This window comes from Mustela lutreola, chromosome 1, assembly GCF_030435805.1.
Source record: "Mustela lutreola isolate mMusLut2 chromosome 1, mMusLut2.pri, whole genome shotgun sequence".
Lineage (NCBI taxonomy): Eukaryota > Metazoa > Chordata > Mammalia > Carnivora > Mustelidae > Mustela > Mustela lutreola.
Window position 1 is genome coordinate 7,228,614 of NC_081290.1, and position 19,250 is coordinate 7,247,863.

At 36.4% G+C, this 19,250-nt stretch overlaps 1 protein-coding gene across 1 annotated transcript; it reads right to left on the bottom strand.

Moving 5' to 3' along the window:
* Positions 1–1,320: 1,320 nt before the first annotated feature.
* THAP6 (THAP domain containing 6) lies at positions 1,321–19,241 on the bottom strand. Its single transcript, XM_059159058.1, has 5 exons — positions 19,088–19,241; positions 18,115–18,217; positions 16,725–16,932; positions 10,597–10,722; positions 1,321–4,089 (listed from the first exon to the last, which is right to left on the bottom strand). Exons 2-5 carry the CDS (start codon positions 18,192–18,194, stop codon positions 3,835–3,837), a joined length of 669 nt encoding a protein of 222 aa, XP_059015041.1. The 5' UTR covers positions 18,195–18,217; positions 19,088–19,241; the 3' UTR covers positions 1,321–3,834.
* Positions 19,242–19,250: the final 9 nt, after the last annotated feature.

The following is a 19,250-nucleotide window of genomic DNA, read 5'->3' on the forward strand; positions in this document are numbered from 1 at the left end:
CTCAGACTACTGTATATCGCATTCCCATTACTCCAATGCAGGAGCCAATTATACCTTTGATCTTCCTACAGATAGAGCAGTTCTTTCTTTGGGCACAGAATCAGGCCCTCAACAAGCACTGAATTGGACAACAGGTATGATATGTGGTCACCAGGGAAGCTCTTAAAGATTCAGTGTCTAAGGTTTTATTGGTGGCTGGTTATACAGGCAGGGCCTTGCTTGACACATTCCCAAATTCCAGACTCCCTGAAGGAAAGCAGGTGCTTAGTATAACCATAGCATTTCTACCAACAATTTAGTCACACTAAATTTTTCATGACTTCAGAATGAGGTCATGTGAATCAGATCATGGTCTCAGGTTTGGAAGAGTGGGAATCCTCTCAAAATCAAAGTCACTGAATGCCAGCAAAAAGCCAACCCCGTAGGCAGGCCTTTATAAGGACAGCGGTCTCAGGTCTGCTGTGTCAACTCCTTCACACCAGCACAGCTTCAGATTTTTCTGTGGGGTTGGCTAAGGTGCCACCTTCACAGCCCTACATACCAGATGCAGCAGTGGTAGTCTTCATGAGAGCTCTATTTATTCCACAGAATTTAGACAGAGCCTGCAGGATGATAGCAGACTAAGGCAAATTCAACGAAGTAGGAGCCCTGACTACAGATGCTGTGCCAGATGTGACATCTCTGCTGGAACAGGTTAACATGGCTATGGGTACATGGTATGTGGCTAACTGTCCAGTGGGCAATGATTTTCCCTCCCTATTAAAACAGGATCACAAACAGTTCACCCTCACATGGAAAGAACAACAGGCCATGTAACTCTCTGGATTCCATTAATATAATCAAAAGAGATGTAAACCAGGTAGACATTCTACAGAAAGTCATTTAGGTCACCAGACTGATGGATTATGTTAATCTAATAGCATGAGCAAGATGTGATTTGTACATATGCTCTAGAGGGTGAGATAAAACCCATACCCCTCAGAGCCTACCATATCAGTAAAACTTGGGGAGAGAGAGGAGTGTCCAGGGAGCAGGGGCATGCTAGCACATCCCCTCTGAAGCAAAAGACAAATTATTATAACCTGCATCTCCCACTATGAAGAAGGAAGCCCATTTCACACTTAATACTCCTCCTCTCAGCTGTTACACTGAGTGACATGAAAGGCTGCCAGGTTTGAGTGAGGCCCAAGCAGGAAACATCCAAATTTTGGCAAAAGTCAGTCTGCCACTTGGGTCATCTAACGTAGCAGACCCTATGATATCAGAGTTATTGGTGGAGGGAAAAATGCAGAAGAAATGAAAGTGAAACCACAGTACATATACTCTTTATTTTTCTCTGCTCATTTTATTGAGTAACTGTATAAAAACCACATACAATACATTACCAGAGAAAATATTTTATTTTTCAAATGAATAATGGATTCTTCACTCCTCAATTATTTCTGTAATATTTTACCCTTTTTAAAAACTAAATATATATTTTAATACATTTCATCTTTTCTCAAAGACTGTGGTATAATTTTGATTATCTTTAGCAACCAAAGTCTATTTCCAGCAATTTGAACTTGATATGGAGAAAAATGCCATGTCAAGTCCTTTGTACCTGATTTGGTGCTGAGGTTGAACTGGTGTATTGGTTTGTTCCAGGATCCAGAGGCTATTCCAAGCTTTAAAGCAAAGTGAAACCTTAGGCTGGCCTCGGCTGCTTGAGGCCCCTCTAAATGGGGGTGACTGGTTGGCTCTGCACAGGACAGTTTCTCCCTGGTCTGGGCTGGAATATCTGGAACAGAGGACTGAGGTATTTACTGTGTCTATTTGTTTGGGGTGGCAGGTGAGGAGAACCCTACTTCTTATGTCATATTTCTATTGGTAATCATCTCTCCATTAGAATAAAGAGCAAATGGATAGCTCTGGGTCCTTAATGATACTGAGATTTTGTTCTCAGTTACCTATCTCTCAGTAAAATACTAAGCCCAATGACAAAGAAGAAAAGGGCTAAGTTCACTGTGAACACAAGTGGTAAAAGTGACTGTGGTGACTGACTGTGATTGAGGCACAAATTGGGCTTTGACTCTTGGAGAGGTCTCCAGGCTGGAGTCATTCTGAGCAGCCAGTAGAGAGCCAAATTTGGACATACTGTGTTTGGATTGATCCTACTTTTCTCCACTGTCCACTGACTTTAATTTTCATACATTTCTATCACAGTATCTCTATAAAACCTAAAATCATATCCAAACATCTCCTTCAAATGTTCATTATGAATTCAAAATTAAGTAACTAAAATAAATAATGGGGAGCTAAGGAGATTTTTTTTTCTAGATAGTAAAAAGATATGACCTTGGTTTTCTTCTTAGCATAATGCTGACCTCTGAAATGTGGGAAGGTTCCCATTTAGATGGAATCCTACATAAAAATATAACATGCATTAACACACAGAAAATTCTTGACTACAGAGAAAATTCAAGTGACCATATCCTTACTGATATTAATATAACACAAATAAAATTTCCATGAACATTTCAGCACAAAATGCAATTCATTTTTAGTTAACACAATGAAACAAATGATACTCAAATTCTAACTACTACACCATAGACATCTGAATGAGGTTTGAATATGTACATGTGTTTCAAAGTAGAATTTGGCTTTGGGCTGGTAATTTTTAATCTAATCCACAGTATTTATGACTTAATTAATTTCAGTTGTTCTTAATAAGAAATTAGGAGAAAAGCTAAATTTCTGATATTTGGATCAAAAAATAGCTAAGGGTTCTTCTTTTGTATAGTGAGTAAGAAACTACTCTAAAGCTGCTGCTTTACTTTCTTTCTTTAAATAAAAGTCTTTGGACAGTAGATTCTCCTAATTACAGGAAAATATTCTAACCCTTTCTCCAAATCCTATTGCAATTGGAAGAGCTACAATCATTATTTTTTAATGATTTCATCTATATTTTGTATTTTAGAAATGTCAGCAATGTTACTTTCTGTAAAATACAAAGGAGCATTAAAAATATCCAGGTAGAGCTAGCATCTAGAGTTTGAAGACACTTCTTTATAATGAAACAAAATGTTCAGAACAACTGTCCACAACCAAACTTTAAAAATCAGATTTAGGATTCTTTTTTTGGCTTTTTAAACCTATGCACATTTTATCAAGTTCTCCTTAGAGGGGAGGAATGACGTACCATACTGAAAAACTGAGACCTTATCAGAGGTCTTCTCAACCTGGCTCTGAACAACTTTAAAAGCCAACAGATCTGTACCATTGCTACTCTCAGGGTCAGGACTATGGGATGTTATGTTAAAAAAAAAAATCTTTTGGTATACTAATAACAAAAGCAACTTGGATCGGATCCAAGATAGCCTTGTGTTATAAATGAATTCTGCTTTATAGTAAAATACATTTAAAGTGTAATTCAACGTACTTACCATAAAGCATCTATAAGTCAAGGTATTCCTTTGAAGCCAAAAATCTGATGCTGTTGAAGCAGAGTCCAGTTCCTAATACCATGGCTGAATGTGGCTAACTTGATATAATTTCCTAAGTCCTGTGGAAACGTCTGGATCTCTTAACATCTTATGGTAGTGACCTGGCACTAGTTTAGGTCTATAAAAACATAATTGTCACAAATCATACAAAAACATGATAACTAGCACACATTTCTGTACGTCTTCAAAAAAAAAACCCTTTGGATAACAACTAAATGCATTATGCTATGGGAGAGCCAAAGAAGCACTCTAAATAATGGATAATATTTAATGATGGTAAATGAGAACTATTTTCTAAAAAGCTGTACCAATATTAATTTTAGGTAGAACAGAACATGGAATTATTTCATGAAATATAGTCTCTTTCTATGCTCTCCTGACAACACTCCCAACAGAAAGCTTCCAGTCTATTTGCTGTTTCTTGGCTGATGAGACATTCATCTTTTAATTCCCTGATTGTCTTCCTCAATGATTTTTGGAAACGTTTTTCTCGGTCTAAAACATTCCGCAGACTTTTCTTGGTATCCTCTAGCTCGCTGATCACATGATCTAATTTATGCTTAAGTTTCTTTGGACTGTCCATTACACTGTAGCTATGTTCCTAAAAACATAAACACCAAGTTATTAAACCAGAGAGGCAAGTAGTTACGTATAAGCTTAGCTAGGTCTCAGCTGTTTTTAATTTATAATGCTTAGATATCGTTAAGTTGGTGATACTTAGTGGTTTAAAGAACACAGGAAGAAGATGCGGATAGAAGCGGTATTTTGGGTGCCCAGAGCCGCCCTCCTTTCCATGGGGGTACAGAATCTATGCAGGGGAAGCACTGCTCATTGGGGGTAAGTATCTGCTATGAACATGACACTTGTAATGACTATCCAGATTTTGTTCCCTAGCTGTGGTGCTGCTATGTTTATGTTTTACCTACCAACAAATCTTCAACTCTTATACTTTTAACTATTTTATTTTATATTGATATTCATGTTAAAGGAAATGAGAGAAAAGGAGCACTGGAGCAGGTCCTCAGGCTGAGGGTTATATGTTTAGAGAGAACTCTGGTTTGGGGTTTTAAGAGAGAGAATTTAGGCTCTCTCAGTATTTATTATGGCTATGCTTATGTTTGCTGGGTATACTTTTTTTTTTTTTTTCATTTGAAAATAGGGAAAGTAACACTAACATATCTTAAAAAGGCACTATAAAATAATTTTGAAAAGTTTTTACTTAATATTAAAATTAGTAAAGAGGACTTTTGCTTCTAGCCAAGATGAAATAACAGACTGGATTGGCTCCTATCTAAAAAAACTCACATATGGCTAAAAGGCATAAAAAATGTTACAAAGATAACAGACATCGGGCAAGGAAGGCAGCAATCCTGGAGGGATGGGAAACTAAGAGGTGAGCCCTCTGGCTGACCACCCAAGTTTACTGCCTTGGGAGAGCATTAATGCCGTGGAGCTCGGTAGACTGAGAAGACTTTGCAAAGCATCCAGAAAGACCACAGGACAAAGTACTAGTGAGGAGAGGGAACTCTGAAGATCCTTACAGGCCCCCCTTCTAGTATTCAGTGCATACAGGTAGAAAACTGCTCAAGGATGAGGAAAAAATGACCAGAAAGGACCCTGTGTTCAGAGGGCATTGCCGCTATTCCCACTCCTACCAGATTAGAAAATTTCGGGATTCATGGGGCACTGAGTAGAGTATACAGAAGGGTCTTGCTGCAGTGGTGGAGAACAAATAGCCCTAGATGGAACACTCTTCTAGTCCTGCCTAACAAACAAAACCTGAGAAGATCAAACTGTTTACAAATAACTTTGTGGTATCCCAGAACAAAGCTCAAGAACACAGGGCACAAAAATGTCCAGCATCCAGTAAAGTAAAATCCACAATGTGCAGCACAAAACACTTATCAGGTATGCATAGAAATAGGAAAACATGAGCCATAATAAGAAATAAACCAGTCAATGGAAACTAACCCAGAATTGCCACGATGTTGGAATTAGCAGATAAGGGAATTAAGAAAGTTACTAAAATTGTATTCTGTATATTCAAAAAGTTATTTTTGAGACACAAAAGATATAAAAAGGAATGAAATAGAACATCTAGAGATAAAATCAACAATGTGTGAGGTGAAAAATACATTGGAGGGAATTATGGGCAGCTTAGTGAAGGTGAGGATACAGCAATATGAACTATCCAGAATAGACTGCAGAGAGAAAAGAGAATACTGAAAAACAGAACCAGAAAAAAAAAATTTAGGACAGCATTAGTAAGTGGTAGTGTGACTCATATAGCCTAATATACATGCAGTCAGAATCCCTGAAGGACTGGAAAGGAAGGTTGAGGTAGAAGGAAATATCTGAAGAAATCTTGGCCAAAATTACTCTAAGTTTGATGAAAACTATAAACCCACAGATAAAGAAGCTCAAGCACATTTCTCATCCCAAGCATGAGAAATATGAAGAAAACTAAACTAAGGTACATCATAATCAAATTATTCAAACCACTGGGAAAGAAAAAAACCTTAAAAGCAAAGAAAAAAAAAAACATTAGATATATAGAGGATAAAGATGACAGATTTTGCATTAAAAACAATGCTTGTGAGGATACAGTGGAGCAACATCTCTGAAGAACTAAAAACAAACAAAAGAATCTCCAAAACTATCAACCTAGGATTTTATATCTAATGAAAAGATCTTTCAAAAACAGAGACTAAATAATAATTTTTTTTCCAGAAATATAAAAGCTGAAAGAATTAATCACCAAATGTTAAAGTCCTTCAGACAGAATGGAACCACAGGGAAATATAGGAATGAAAAGCCCTGGCAATGGCCACTGCATGGGTAAGGTATAAGATTTTTTTCTTAATATTTTATATCTCTTTAAAAGATAATTTATTGTTAAAACAAAACTTAGAACAATGCAGTGTGGGGTTTATAGTCTATGTAAAAGTGAAATGTATGATAGCAGTAACACAAAAATTGGGAGAAGGGAAATGAAAGTAGACTATTCTAAGATTCTTATAATATGTGTTAAGTGAAATATCAGTTGGATATAGCCTTTGGTAATTTAAAGATGAATGCTATAGACTCAAAAGCAACCACTAAAACAAAACAAAAAGTTACAGCTGATGAGTCAAAAAAAAAAAAGAATATAAAATGGAACCAAAAAAATTCAATTAACCCAAAAAAAAGGCTGAAAAAAAAAAAAAGAAAATAGGAACAAAGAGCAAATGGAACAAGTAAGAGACAAATAAGACAACAAATTTAATTAAACAAAATAATATCAATAAACACATTAAGTGTAAATGGCCTAAATAACCCAAGTAAAAGGCTGAAATTATCATATTAGAGTTAAAAAAAAAAAAAAGACCCAAAAATATAACTTACCTAAAAAAGTATGCAGTTCAAACACACCAAATATGTTCAAAGTAAAAGAGCAGAAAAAGATACAGATCTACCTCCACTTATGGTGGGCTTCACAAGGCCTATTTTATAATAAAGTATTGAATATCTCATGTAACTTACTGAATACTGTTATTGGAAGTGAAAAGCAATGGTTGTATGGGCACAGAATGGTTCTAAGTGTATTGATTGTTCACCCCTGTAATCATGCAGCTGATTGGAAGCTGTGACTTGCTGCCATTGCCCAACATCATAAGAGTATATACCACATATCACTGGCCCAGGAAAAGATGAAAATTAAAAACGTGAAATATTAAGTGTACTGTCAATATGAGAGACCCATATTCACTAGAGAATGTCATTTCATTAACCACAACAATGGATCATGGTGTAATTTGTTTCAATTGTTGCATAATTTAGATTTACATTTCTGCAAAGAAGACATCCAGATGGCCAACAGACACATGAAATAAATAAGATAATCTTTCACATATATTTTCTAAAGAATACAGTTATTTACAATCCTTTTCTGGTAATAATATTCGAGTTAAGTTAAAAGAACTTAATTAAATTATTTATTTAGCACCATTGAATATGAAATGATTCCTAACACCAAAATGTTTATAGTTTATTAAAGATATAATTATGAATCAATGTATGCTTTATATGAGGCAAGTAGTTGTCTTTTCATTGTTTCTGAATATTTCTTGTCTGACATTTTAAAATACAAGCTAGTTAAATTGAAAAAAAAACTTGAAATATGGTTTCTATTGAATGTCTATTGATTTTGCATCATCGTAAAGTTGAAAAATCATGAGTCGAACCATCATAAGTTGGGAACAATCTGTATACCAATATATAACACTGATGATAAAGAAAACTAAAGTGGGTATACTGCTATCGGAGAAAATAGATTTCAGAGCAAAAGAACATTATCAGGGATAAAGAAGGTTATTTCCTAATAATAAAGGAGTTAAATTATCAAGACATAATAATCCTAAATATTTAGTACCCAATAACAGTGCTATAAAACATAACAAGTAAAAACTGACAACTTCAAGGAGAATTAGAACATTACCAGAAGATTGCATTCCTCTCTCAAAAAGAGAACAAAAGGAAGTTTAGTAGGGATGAAAACTCTTGAATAAACACTATAAACAGTTTGACTTAATGGACATTTCTAAAACATTTTGGCCAACATCAGCAGAATGTACATTCTTTGCAAATGCACACAGAACATTTATCAAGACAGACCATATTCTAGAATATAAGTCTCAATAAATTTAAAGGTATTTTAAGACATACAACATATATTCTCTAACTAGAATAAAATTAAATTAGAAATTAATAGAAAGATATGTGGAAAATTCCCCAAGTTTTGGAAACCATATGGCACACACCTCTAAATAATTCATGGGTCAAAGAACAAATCAAAATGGAATTTAGAAGTATTCTGAACTAAATGAAAATGAACACATTTAATTTCTGGAGGCTTTCTAAAGCAATACTTAGGAAGAAATTAATATCACTAAGTGCCTCAAGTCAATGACCTTAGCTTTCATTTTAAGAAACTAGAAAAAGATGAAAAAATTTTATGGAAGTAGAAAAAAGAAAATAATAAACATGAATGAAAATCAGTGAAGTAAAAAACAAAATAAAAAAAGCAAGAATATTAATGAAACCTAGTTCTTTGACAAGATCAATAAAAAAGATTTTATTTTTAAAGATTTTAATTTATTTATTTGACAGAGAGAAAGACACTGAGAGAGGGAATACAAGCAGTGGGAGTCGGAGAGGGAGAAGCAGGCTTCCTGTTGAGCAGGGAGCCTGATGGATGTGGGCTTTGATCCCAGGACCCTGGGATCATGACCTGAACCAAAGGCAGATGCTTAACTGAGCCACCCAGGTGCCTCAGGACAATAAAACTGATAAATCTCTAGGCAGACTGATCAGCAATAAAAGTGAATAGAGACAAATTGTGAATATCAGAAATGGGACAGATAATATCACTACAGATTCTACATATGTTAAAAGGATAATAAGCAAATATTATGAACAATTTTAAAATAATAAACCTGAAAACTGAGATAAAATGGACAAAGCCCTTGGAAGACACAAGCTACCAAAAATTTTTTCCCACTTCAGGCCCAGATAGTTTTACTGGGGTAGTCTGTCAAATACTTATGGAAGAAATAATAACAAATCTATACCAACTCATCTAGAAAAATCAAAAAAGCAGGCAATATTTTCTAACTTATTCACTGAGGTCAGCATTATTCTGATTCTAAAACCAGACAAAGACATTACATAGAAAGAAAACTATAGGCCAATATCCTGATTATACATACAAGGAAAGATTCTGAACAAATTTTTAACAAATCTAATCCAACAATATATAAAAGTGGTAACACACCATGAGGAAAGGTTTATTCTGAGGCTGGTTTAATATTCAAACATGAATTGATATAACTAATCATATTAAAAAACTACAAAAGAAAGCCACATAATCTAAATCGGTAGATTTAGATTTATGACAAAACTAATATTCACTTCTGATAAAAATTATCACCAAACTAGGAATAGAAAGGCACTTCCTCAGTCTGATAAAAGGCATTTATAAAAAACCTATAATTAACATCATATTTAGTGGCGAAAGACTGAATGCCTGTCTTCTAAAATCAGGGGCAAAGTCTGGAGAACAGCTCTCAATACTTCTATTTGGCATAGCCCTGGAAGTTCAAAGCAGTGCAATAAAACAAGAAAAAGAAAAGACCACTGTTTTGGAAAGGAGGAATTAAAACTTTAATGACAGACAAGATGATTATGTAGAAAATCTAACAGCCTCTATAAAAAGGCTTTTATAATTAATATATGAGTTTAGCAAGTTTGCCAAATAGAAGATCCACATATAAAAATCAACTACCATATACTATCAGTAAAAACAAAACAAAACAAAACACCATTTATAATAGCATCCAACTGCATAAACATTAGGGATAAATCTGATAAAGTGAAAGATGGGTACGCTGAAAATTATAAAATATTGGAGAGAGAAGTTAAAGACCTAAAAAACTGTAGAGATACAATGGGTTCACAGATTCAAGGACTAAAAATAGTTTCATTAAGATGTCAATTCTTTCCAAATGGAATCCCAGTTAAAATTCCAGGAGAAATTTTTGTAGAACTCATTACAAAACGATTCTAAAATTCACATGAAAATGCAAAAGACCTAGAATATTCAAAACAACTTTGAAAAAATAACAAAGTTGGAAGACAAACACTGCCTGATTTAAAGAATTATTATAAAGTTACAGATCTGGGCTCTAGGTCTGGCTCTAACATGAATACTCAATGAGATGAATACTAATGCAAGCCTGAAAACTCTGTATGTGTATGACTGTTCTAAGAAAACCTAAAGAGGTCATTACATATTTCTATTTAGAAGGTACAGTACCTAAAGGGAGAAATTAATTATTGCATTTTTCTTGGTAAATAAAGCTCTGTGAAGGCATTCTTTCAACTAAAGTGTAACCAAAGGATTAACTACTATACATATGCAAAAATTATAATGGCTCTGAGAAGCAATATTATTTTTGGACATCATATCTGTATTTATATCTATATCTCAATACCTACATTTCTCATCTAATCCTAATGGAGAAGACATATTAAAAATATCAGCATTAGGTCAGTAAGTAATTTTACTTACAAAAATGAACTGGGATTGGAATTCTTCAGTACATGAGGAAGCACCAACAAGCTGGTGATTGTGGTCTGTGACTGGAAGGGTTTTGAGGGTGAAGTTTTTTCTACAATGAAGTTTTTCTCTTTTCTCCTGTTAAGTAGAGTTAAAAAAAAGTCATTGTAGATACTTCTGCCCTTTTAAACATTTTTATTCCTTCTTAACTTTGTGTAGTGGAATACAGTATTTCTTTTCATGGAAATTGCTTGGAAAACTCAGTAAATTTTAAATTCCTTTGAGATTAGTTTTTTTAAAAAAAAATACAAACTACTGTTTATTAAAAAATAATTTGCCATTCATACAATCCTCCAAATAACCTAGATAACCCCTCTTCCCAACCCCAGCCCCAGGTCAAGAGAGAGGCAGGTCACGGAGAGGCAGATTTGGTCTTAAGTGCTTAAATTCACTCTCAAATTTTATTTTAAATTGTTTTCTGATAGTATGCACTCAGCTTGTAAAAAAGACAGCATTTTTAATATGAAATGGCTCTCATGTTTGCTTTAAGGATGTTACTGAAGTCTTGTCCACTATGTCAGGCAATGTCTCCTTTAAGAGGTCTCAAACATTCTTTTCATAGCTATTGCTGAAAAAAGTTTAGCTTCTCCTTAGCAGAGAGCATGAATTTTAAGAAAACATATTGACAGTGCAATCCTGGTCACCCAATGTATTCTATTCTTCTTATAGGCCACTAGGCTACTAGAGCTGGTATTCTAGCATATGAACTAGGATGTATTATATAGTATTCTGTAGTGCATAGACCAATATTGCCTTTTAAAAATATATATATAAAATCTTTTTACAGGCAATACTGGTCTACATATAACACAGCAACAACAGTATGAGTTTAATCTCTGGGATTAGTTCAAAGGAACTTCCTGAAAATAACCCTGAAGTTCATCTAGAAACACAAATCTTCCTAAAAAAATAAGATGCTGTTGAGAAAGAATATGTCTTATCACTTCTTAAAGATATATTACTCATTAATAACAGTTAATATAGTGTGTACTCTCTCAAAGACAAGACAGAAAAATCTAGAAATAGATCAGGTGGGTAAAAGGTTTTAGGAAAAAAAAGGCAGTCTAAGTAAGTGGAGAAAACCTGGGGCACCTGGGTGGCTCAGTTGGTTAAGCTCAGGTCATGATCTCAGGGTTGTGAGATCACAACCTCTGAGTTGTGAGATTGAGAGCCTCTGGCTCTGTGCTCAGCAGGGAGTCTCCTTCTCTCTCTCTCTGCCCCTCTCCACCTCTCATGCATGTGCATGTGCACCCATTCTCTCTTCTCAAATAAAATCTTCAAAAAAAAAAAAAAAAGAAAAAGAAAAAGTGAAAAAAGGCTATCGGGGTGCCTGGGTGGCTCAGTTGCTTAAGTGTCTGCCTTTGGCTCACGTCATGATCTCGGGATCCTGGGATCAAGCCCTGCATTGGGCTCTGTGCTTGGCAGGGAGTCTGCTTCTCCCTCTCTCTGTGTTCTCCCTCTTTCTCTCTCAAATAAATAAATAAAATCTTAAAAAAAGCTCTAAATCATGTAAAAATGACTAATTGAGAAAAAGTTATATCCTTTATATAAAATAAATCATGTTGAAATTCTAGCACTGAAAATTTATGTAAAAATGAAAATCCTTAGGCAGTAGAAAAAAATAGGGAATATTTATGTTATCTTAAGGTGGGGAAGGCTAGAGGCTGATAATTCAATAGAAAATATAGAATTGACTATTTAAAAGGGACATCTGAATTTCAAACAAAACAAAAAACCCAAACCAACCTGATAATTGTACTAAAAACTAAAAACAACAAAAAGTAACTGCAACTCAGAGGTCAGTTAAATAATCTCTATCTTCAATATGTAGTGTCTTTACATGTAATTTAGAAAGAAGATGAAAATAGAAAAGGTCCTTAATTAGTAACTCACAAAATAAAAAATACAAATGTCTAATAAATGCAGAGACCAATATCCCAAAATAAATTATAACAAAATGTCATGTTTGCCAATCAATTTTAGCAAAGGTTAAAAACACAACTTACTCTGAGGACTAGGGTGGATGGATACTTTCATGCAAGGTAATTAGGGAATAGATTGGTACAAGCTCTCTGGTGGGCCTGTGGGGATCTGTATCAAAAGCAAAGTGTTTAAAAATGTGTGTAATCTTTGATGCAAAATTTTATTTCTGGGAGTTTAGTTTGAGACAATAAGGATATGTTCAAAGATTTGGCTAGAATAATGTTTATCACAACACTGTTTAGAATAGTAAGTGATGACAACCTATATACAATAGTAATTGGTTCCATAAACTATTGTTCATACATAAATCAATTGCCACATGGTCACTAAATATGTTTTGTAAACAGGTACTTACAGGGATATAGAGCCAGAGAACATTTATTTGCAGATGGTGAGACTACAAATTGGCAAAACCACTTTAGAAAACGATGGCAGTATCTGCTCGAGCTGAACATACACATCCCTAGGACCCAGCAATTGCACTTCTAAGAAAATTGCATGTACACTTTGCAGAAATGTGAACCTACATGTACCCAAGGGCATGGACAAAAACACTCATAGCTGCATCATTTGTAACAGACCTAAAGTAATGTTTATCAACAGTAGAAAGGCAGAATTATAGTTTATTTAGATAATAGAATACTATATGGCAAAAATATAAATGGCCTACTCTCACATACTAAACATGGATGAATCACACATACAAAATGTTGAGCTAAAGAAGTCAGAGGACATATTGACTCTATTTATATAACAGACAGTGATAAAAGTCAGGATAGTATTTACCTTTGGAGGTATAGTGACTGGAAAAGAGCACGAAGGAGGCTTCTGGGGTGATGGTTAATATTTTATATCTTGGTTTAAAGGGATTTAATTCATTTTATGACAACTTATTGCTAGGTACACTTATGATGTGTGCACTTTCCATATGTATATTTTAGTATAAAGTTTAGTTTAAAAAACTGATGTCTAGGAGCACCTGGGTGACTCAGTGGGTTAAAACCTGCCTTCAGCTCCCAGGGTCCTGGAATCGAGTCCCACCTGGGGAGCCTGCTTCCCCCTTTCTCTCTGCCTGCCTCTCAGCCTACTTGTGATCTCTGTCAAGTAATAATAAAATCTTAAAAAACAAAACAAAAAACTCATGTCTATATGTTTCTGTTAAAAGTTATCATGTGTAGATGTGCAACACAATTGAGTGGGATGCTTGTTAAAATGTGCGGCTTTCTGGACGCTAGCCCAAACCTAGTGAATCAGATTCTCTGGGGAACAGGATTCTCCATTTTATTTTTTAAAGATTTATTTATTTTAGAGGGAGAGAGTGCGAGCAGGGGGAGTGGCAGAGGGAGAGAATCTTCAAGTAGACTCTTTGCCAAGCATGGAGCCCTACGCAGGGCTCGATCTCATGACCTGAGCTAAATCCAGGAGTAGGTTGCTCAGTAGACTGAGCCATGCAGATGCCCCGGTTCCCCATTTTAAACAAGCTCCTTGGATAATTCTTATGTAGACTAAAGTTTGAAAGCCATTGTTATAGAAAAATATTTAGTATCATGGATAGCAGTAGTTTACAGTGGACTCTGGAGCCAAAATGACTGGGTTCTAATCCAGCCTCTGCCATTTAATAGCCGTGTGACCCTGGGGAAGGTATTTCAGCTCTCTGGACCTATGTGTCTTCAAGCAGTACAATAAGAATAATAATAGTATTTATTTCACATGGTTGTTAAGAAGACTAAATGAGTTTACATATAAGGTGCTTAGAATAGTGCTTGGCACATAGTAAACACTATATAAATGCTGGGATGAAAAAGAGAGAGAGAGAGAGACAGATGGAAGCAAATTAAGAAAAGGATATACAGTCGATTCTCGAACAATGCAGGGTTAAGGGCACCAACTCCCCTGCACAGTCGAAAATCCGTGTATAACTTTTGACTCTTTCAAAACTTAACTACCTACTGTTTGTAGACTGGAAGCCTTACTGACAACACAAATAGCTGATTAACACATATTTTGCATATGTCTTCTATGCTGTATTCTTACCATAAAGTAAACTAGAGAAAATGTTATTAAAATCCTAAGGAAGAAAAAAATACATTTATAGTACTGTATTTATTGAAAAAAAATCTGTGTATAAGGGGACCCATGCATTCCAACTCTGTTGTTCCAGGTTCAAATCTATAGTGTAATTTTATTTTTGTAAGAATATCTATAGATGAATTTATATACAAACATACACAAATGACTGGAAAGAAAACACATTGAAGTGTTAAAAGTATTACCTCTGGATTATATGACCATTGTTAATTTTTTTATACTTTTTTTTAAACAGTAGGCTCCATGCCCAATATGGGCTTGAACTCAGGACCCTGAGATTAAGAGTCACATGTTCTACCAACTAAGCCCACAGGGTGCCCCGATGATTGTTAATTTCTATTGTCTTTTTGCTTGCATCATTTAATTTCCCATAATGAAAAACTTCGTTATAAGGATATAGTTTTTGGAAGTTAGTATTATGGTTTATTTGATTATGCATTTCTTAAGATTCTCAACATTAAAGCTAGAAAAGCAAGAAAAACCTTGCCAACAAATTGTACGCAAGATATTGTACAGGTGTCAACATGGGAGAGAGTGAGGCAGTCTCTACTTGATCATGCAGGCACTGGAAGATGACCCAGTGAAGACAGGGTATAGTGGTCAACACCATATAGAAGCAGGAACACTTGTGCATTACAGATCTTCCTTACCTTATGATGGGGTTATGGAAATTTAAAATATTGTAAATTGAAAAGGCATTTGATACACCTAACCTACTGAATATAATAGTTAGCCTCGCTTACCATAAATATATGCTCACAACACAGTAGCCTACAGTTGAGCAGTGATCTAACACAAAGCCTCTTTTATTTTTTATGTTTTTTTAGAGAGAGAGAGCAAGAGTGAGAGCAAAGAGGGAAAGGGGAGAGGGAGGAGGAGACTCTTAAGCAGGTTCCACGCCCAGCATGGAGTCTAACACGGCTCGATCTCACAACCCTGAGATCATGATCTGAGCAGAAGAGTTGGACACTTAACCAACTGAGCCGCTAGGTGTTCCAAGCCTATTTTATAATGAAGTGTTGGTATCTCATATGATTTACTGAATACTGTTACTGAAACTGAAAAACAGACTAGTTGTATGGGTACAGAACAGTTGTTAGTGTATTGGTTGTTTACCCTGGTGGCCATGTGGCTGCAGCTCAATCCCCCTGCCCAGCATCAGAGGAGTATGGTAGTGTATACTGCGTATCATTAGCCCGGAAAAAGATGAAAATTAAACATTCAAAGTATGGTTTCTACTGAACGGATACTGCTTTTGCACCATCATAAAGTGGAAAAATTGTAAGACAAAGACCATCTGTACTTCCTGTTTCCAGCTGTTGGAAGGAAGTAATTTCATTGGAAGTTCATTGCTGTTGTTCCGGGACCCAGAGGCTCTCCCTGAATTTTCTACGCTGGAATCAGTTACTCTATGGTTTTTAGAACCACTTTACCACATATTAAGAGAGATACTGAAGGCCAGGCAGTCAATCTATAACACTGATACTACTGAGAAAAAACACAAAATTCAACTAGATTTTACTTATACAATCCTTTTATTTTCTTTTTCTTACCTTTTCTCTCCTTTCATTCTCCTGTTCTCATCTCTTTTGCTCTTCTTCTTTTTAGGTCTACCTAGGCTTTAAGCTTGAATGTATGTGGCTCTAAAAGTCTACTTTGGTCCTGTTAGTGGCTCTGCTCTTGACTTTTGCTCCAGTGTGAGGAGGACTGGCAACTTGGAACTTCAGTTCAACCCTCTTATTTTCCTCCATTGTTTAGAAACAAATCCTGAATCATGTTAACTCCTAAGTCAATCTCCTTCACCAGATCTTAGGAACATACAAATATTTCTGAGTGGCTACTGGTAAACTATTCCTACTATATGTTATAAAAGCTGAAGCAGTAAAAACTCAAACATGGACTTCAGAGGAACAAGCAAACAATTAAAAATCTTAGCCTCAGTGGTAAAGGTTCTTCAATAGTACCATAAAAAATGAGTAATGATGGTAAGCAGTGTCTCATAAACAAACCTGTAAGTGAGACGGGGAATCAAAGATAGAAGGTATGACTCCAGGTTTCAGTTTAATATTTGGAGCACTTCTGTCAAAATCGGTCTTCTTGAAGTGCCTTGAACACAACACATCTCCTTTTTTAGGCTCCCAAATGCCTGCAGCATTTACATCAAGCCTTTTCATTGCTAATACCCATTTTCTTTTGACGTTTTCATCTGTGGGGAATCTAGAAAAAAATACAGAAAGTATTTTAAAATTGAACACTATTGATAGATACTTGAATTAAGGCTGTGACTAAATTGGCTCATTGAAGAGTTTGTTATTATTCTCGAGAAATGGAATATTCAGGAAGCCCTTATGAATCATGCTTTCAGAACTTTCAGTAATAGAGTTTTCTATTAATCATGCTGCAGACATATGGCCTCTATTTCAATTTTCTTCATACTATAAAGAAAAAAAGTTTCAATGAATATTTCAGTCTTATAGGAAGACCCACGACTGGAGGTTTTTCTTTATCTATACATGATAATATTACTTGTGCCTTTTCCTATGTGAAGTGATATCCAGAATTTATCCCAGATGAATAGAGTACCTTGTATTTTCATTCTTCTGTTAGCATCAGAAAGTTGTTTAGTATAGCATTTAATACACAACAGGTCTATCAACGCTTAGTGAATGAGGCAAAGAACTGTTGCCGTTTGGAATTCCAGAGATAAGAACTATTTTGAGAGATCTGGAAATCAATAACTATATCTTTTCAGTTTTCCAAGCCAATTCAAATTTTTTTTAGAAAACGTAGGGTACACATACTCATTTTTTGTTTCTTCATACCTTGCAAAGTAGTTAACAGATCTTTCTCTAGCACGTAGCACAGTGCCTCGCACAAAAGCAGCAAAATAAACCTTTAGCAAACGAGTAATTGTTAAACCTTATTATTCCTTTCCTTTGCTGTCAGAAGAATGGCTTAAAATAGAAAATCTGGATCATTTTGATTTATCTGTAGTACTGCTAAAGAACCCTTGGTCTGAGCTTGTAATTTATATTTTAGATCTACTTCTAAACAGAAAGGACAGGACATATTTGGGCAAAGCTCCTTTCTTCCTACAGACTGTACACCCTATGTAAACAAAATTGAATTTCTTTGAAGGTATGTTAAAATGCAAAGTAACAACATTAGCAAAAATGAGCTTGATTATTTTTGTTTACTAGCCTCTGATACCCTGGCAGGTATCTTAAACTTTTCAACTAAATTATAAAAATGTAAATAGATCCCTGTCACTTCAAATCTAGCTAAAAAAGCGATTTACAGATTTGGGAACTAAAGATCAAAGCTGAAGATTTAAGTGGAACTGTCATTGGCTTTTTATAACGGTCAGAAGTACTTTGCTTAACTACAGCAAAATCTTACACGTGAAATGTCAGTCCTTTTAACTTGGAATTGGGCAAACAGCGCGAAGCACATCCAATGGCCGAGCAACATTTCACCATGATTTTAGCAACTCATAACAGAACTGAAAGAAAATTAAAACGGTAAGAGTTAGTAACTTCAAAGCCAAGGGCAACATATTTCCTTTTCCCAGCATGTGTTGGGTACCGTGAAATCTCGCTAGAAAGCCAAAGCCAAGTATTTTCTGGCAGCTTTAAAAATTTTCCAGGGGCTTGGCTCTTTATAAGGCAAAGCGTATCACACCATGCACTCCGAGGGGTCTGAGTCTGTCCTGCGGTCTTGCACATTTCCCTTTCGCGGCTTCTTGCAGGCACCAGGTCACAGGGCCTTTGCACACTCACTCACTCCTCATCTTTCGGCTTCGTGCTGCTTCCCCAGGGAAGCCTGCCTTGACGCTCAGATGAAATCAGGGCCCATCTAGCACTAGCTCCCCTCGAACAAACACTTCTTCCCGCCACTTCTCAAAGTCGCAACCTTGCTACTGGGATTCTCTGATTCCTGTCTCTCTCCCTCACCAGCCCGTGAGTTCCAGGAAGGCGTGGTGGGGCGTGTGTGTTTTCTCACTTTTTGGCCCCATGCTTCACTGGTAACTGGTCAACAGTAAACGTCAACGCGTAGTTTGAAGGAATGAAGGGCGAGTAAAAGCAGCAACAGGTCGAGGGCCGGCGAGCAGGGCCAGCCCGCGCAGGTGCCCGCTCAGAGCCCCGGGGCCCGCGGAGCTCCGCCCCTTTCTCGAGGCCCCCGGCCGCCGCACGGAGAAAGGGAGGGGCCGCCCTGTCACAGGTGCGGAGGCTGCGGAGAGCGTCCCTTCTTCAGGGGGCCACCTGGCGTCTCCGCGCCGCTACCGTCCACCTCGCCCCGAACCACGCCCAACGTCTGGGCGAGTAGCGATGGAGGGTGGGAGGGGGAGAAGAAGCAACCTAAGACTTATTACCGTTAGCGGCGAAGTCAGCGACTGACGTCGACGACAGAGATTGCACTTCTCTTCACTTCCGCCCCGTCGCCCCAGGAACCGGAAACCCGGCTGCCCCGGGTCACGTGCTCGGCCGCCATATCGGCTCGGCTGGCAGCGGCGGTCGGTAGGGGGCGGTGTGCTA

Excerpts from the sequence above, each read along its gene's own strand:
- THAP6 (XM_059159058.1), bottom strand. The coding sequence starts at position 18,194 with ATGGTGAAATGTTGCTCGGCCATTGGATGTGCTTCGCGCTGTTTGCCC. Across the intron at positions 16,933-18,114 it reads AAAGGACTGACATTTCACGT|ATTCCCCACAGATGAAAACG; the intron begins GTAAGATTTTGC and ends ATTTTTTTCTAG. Across the intron at positions 4,090-10,596 it reads TCCAATCCCAGTTCATTTTT|GAACATAGCTACAGTGTAAT; the intron begins GTAAGTAAAATT and ends TTATGTTTTTAG.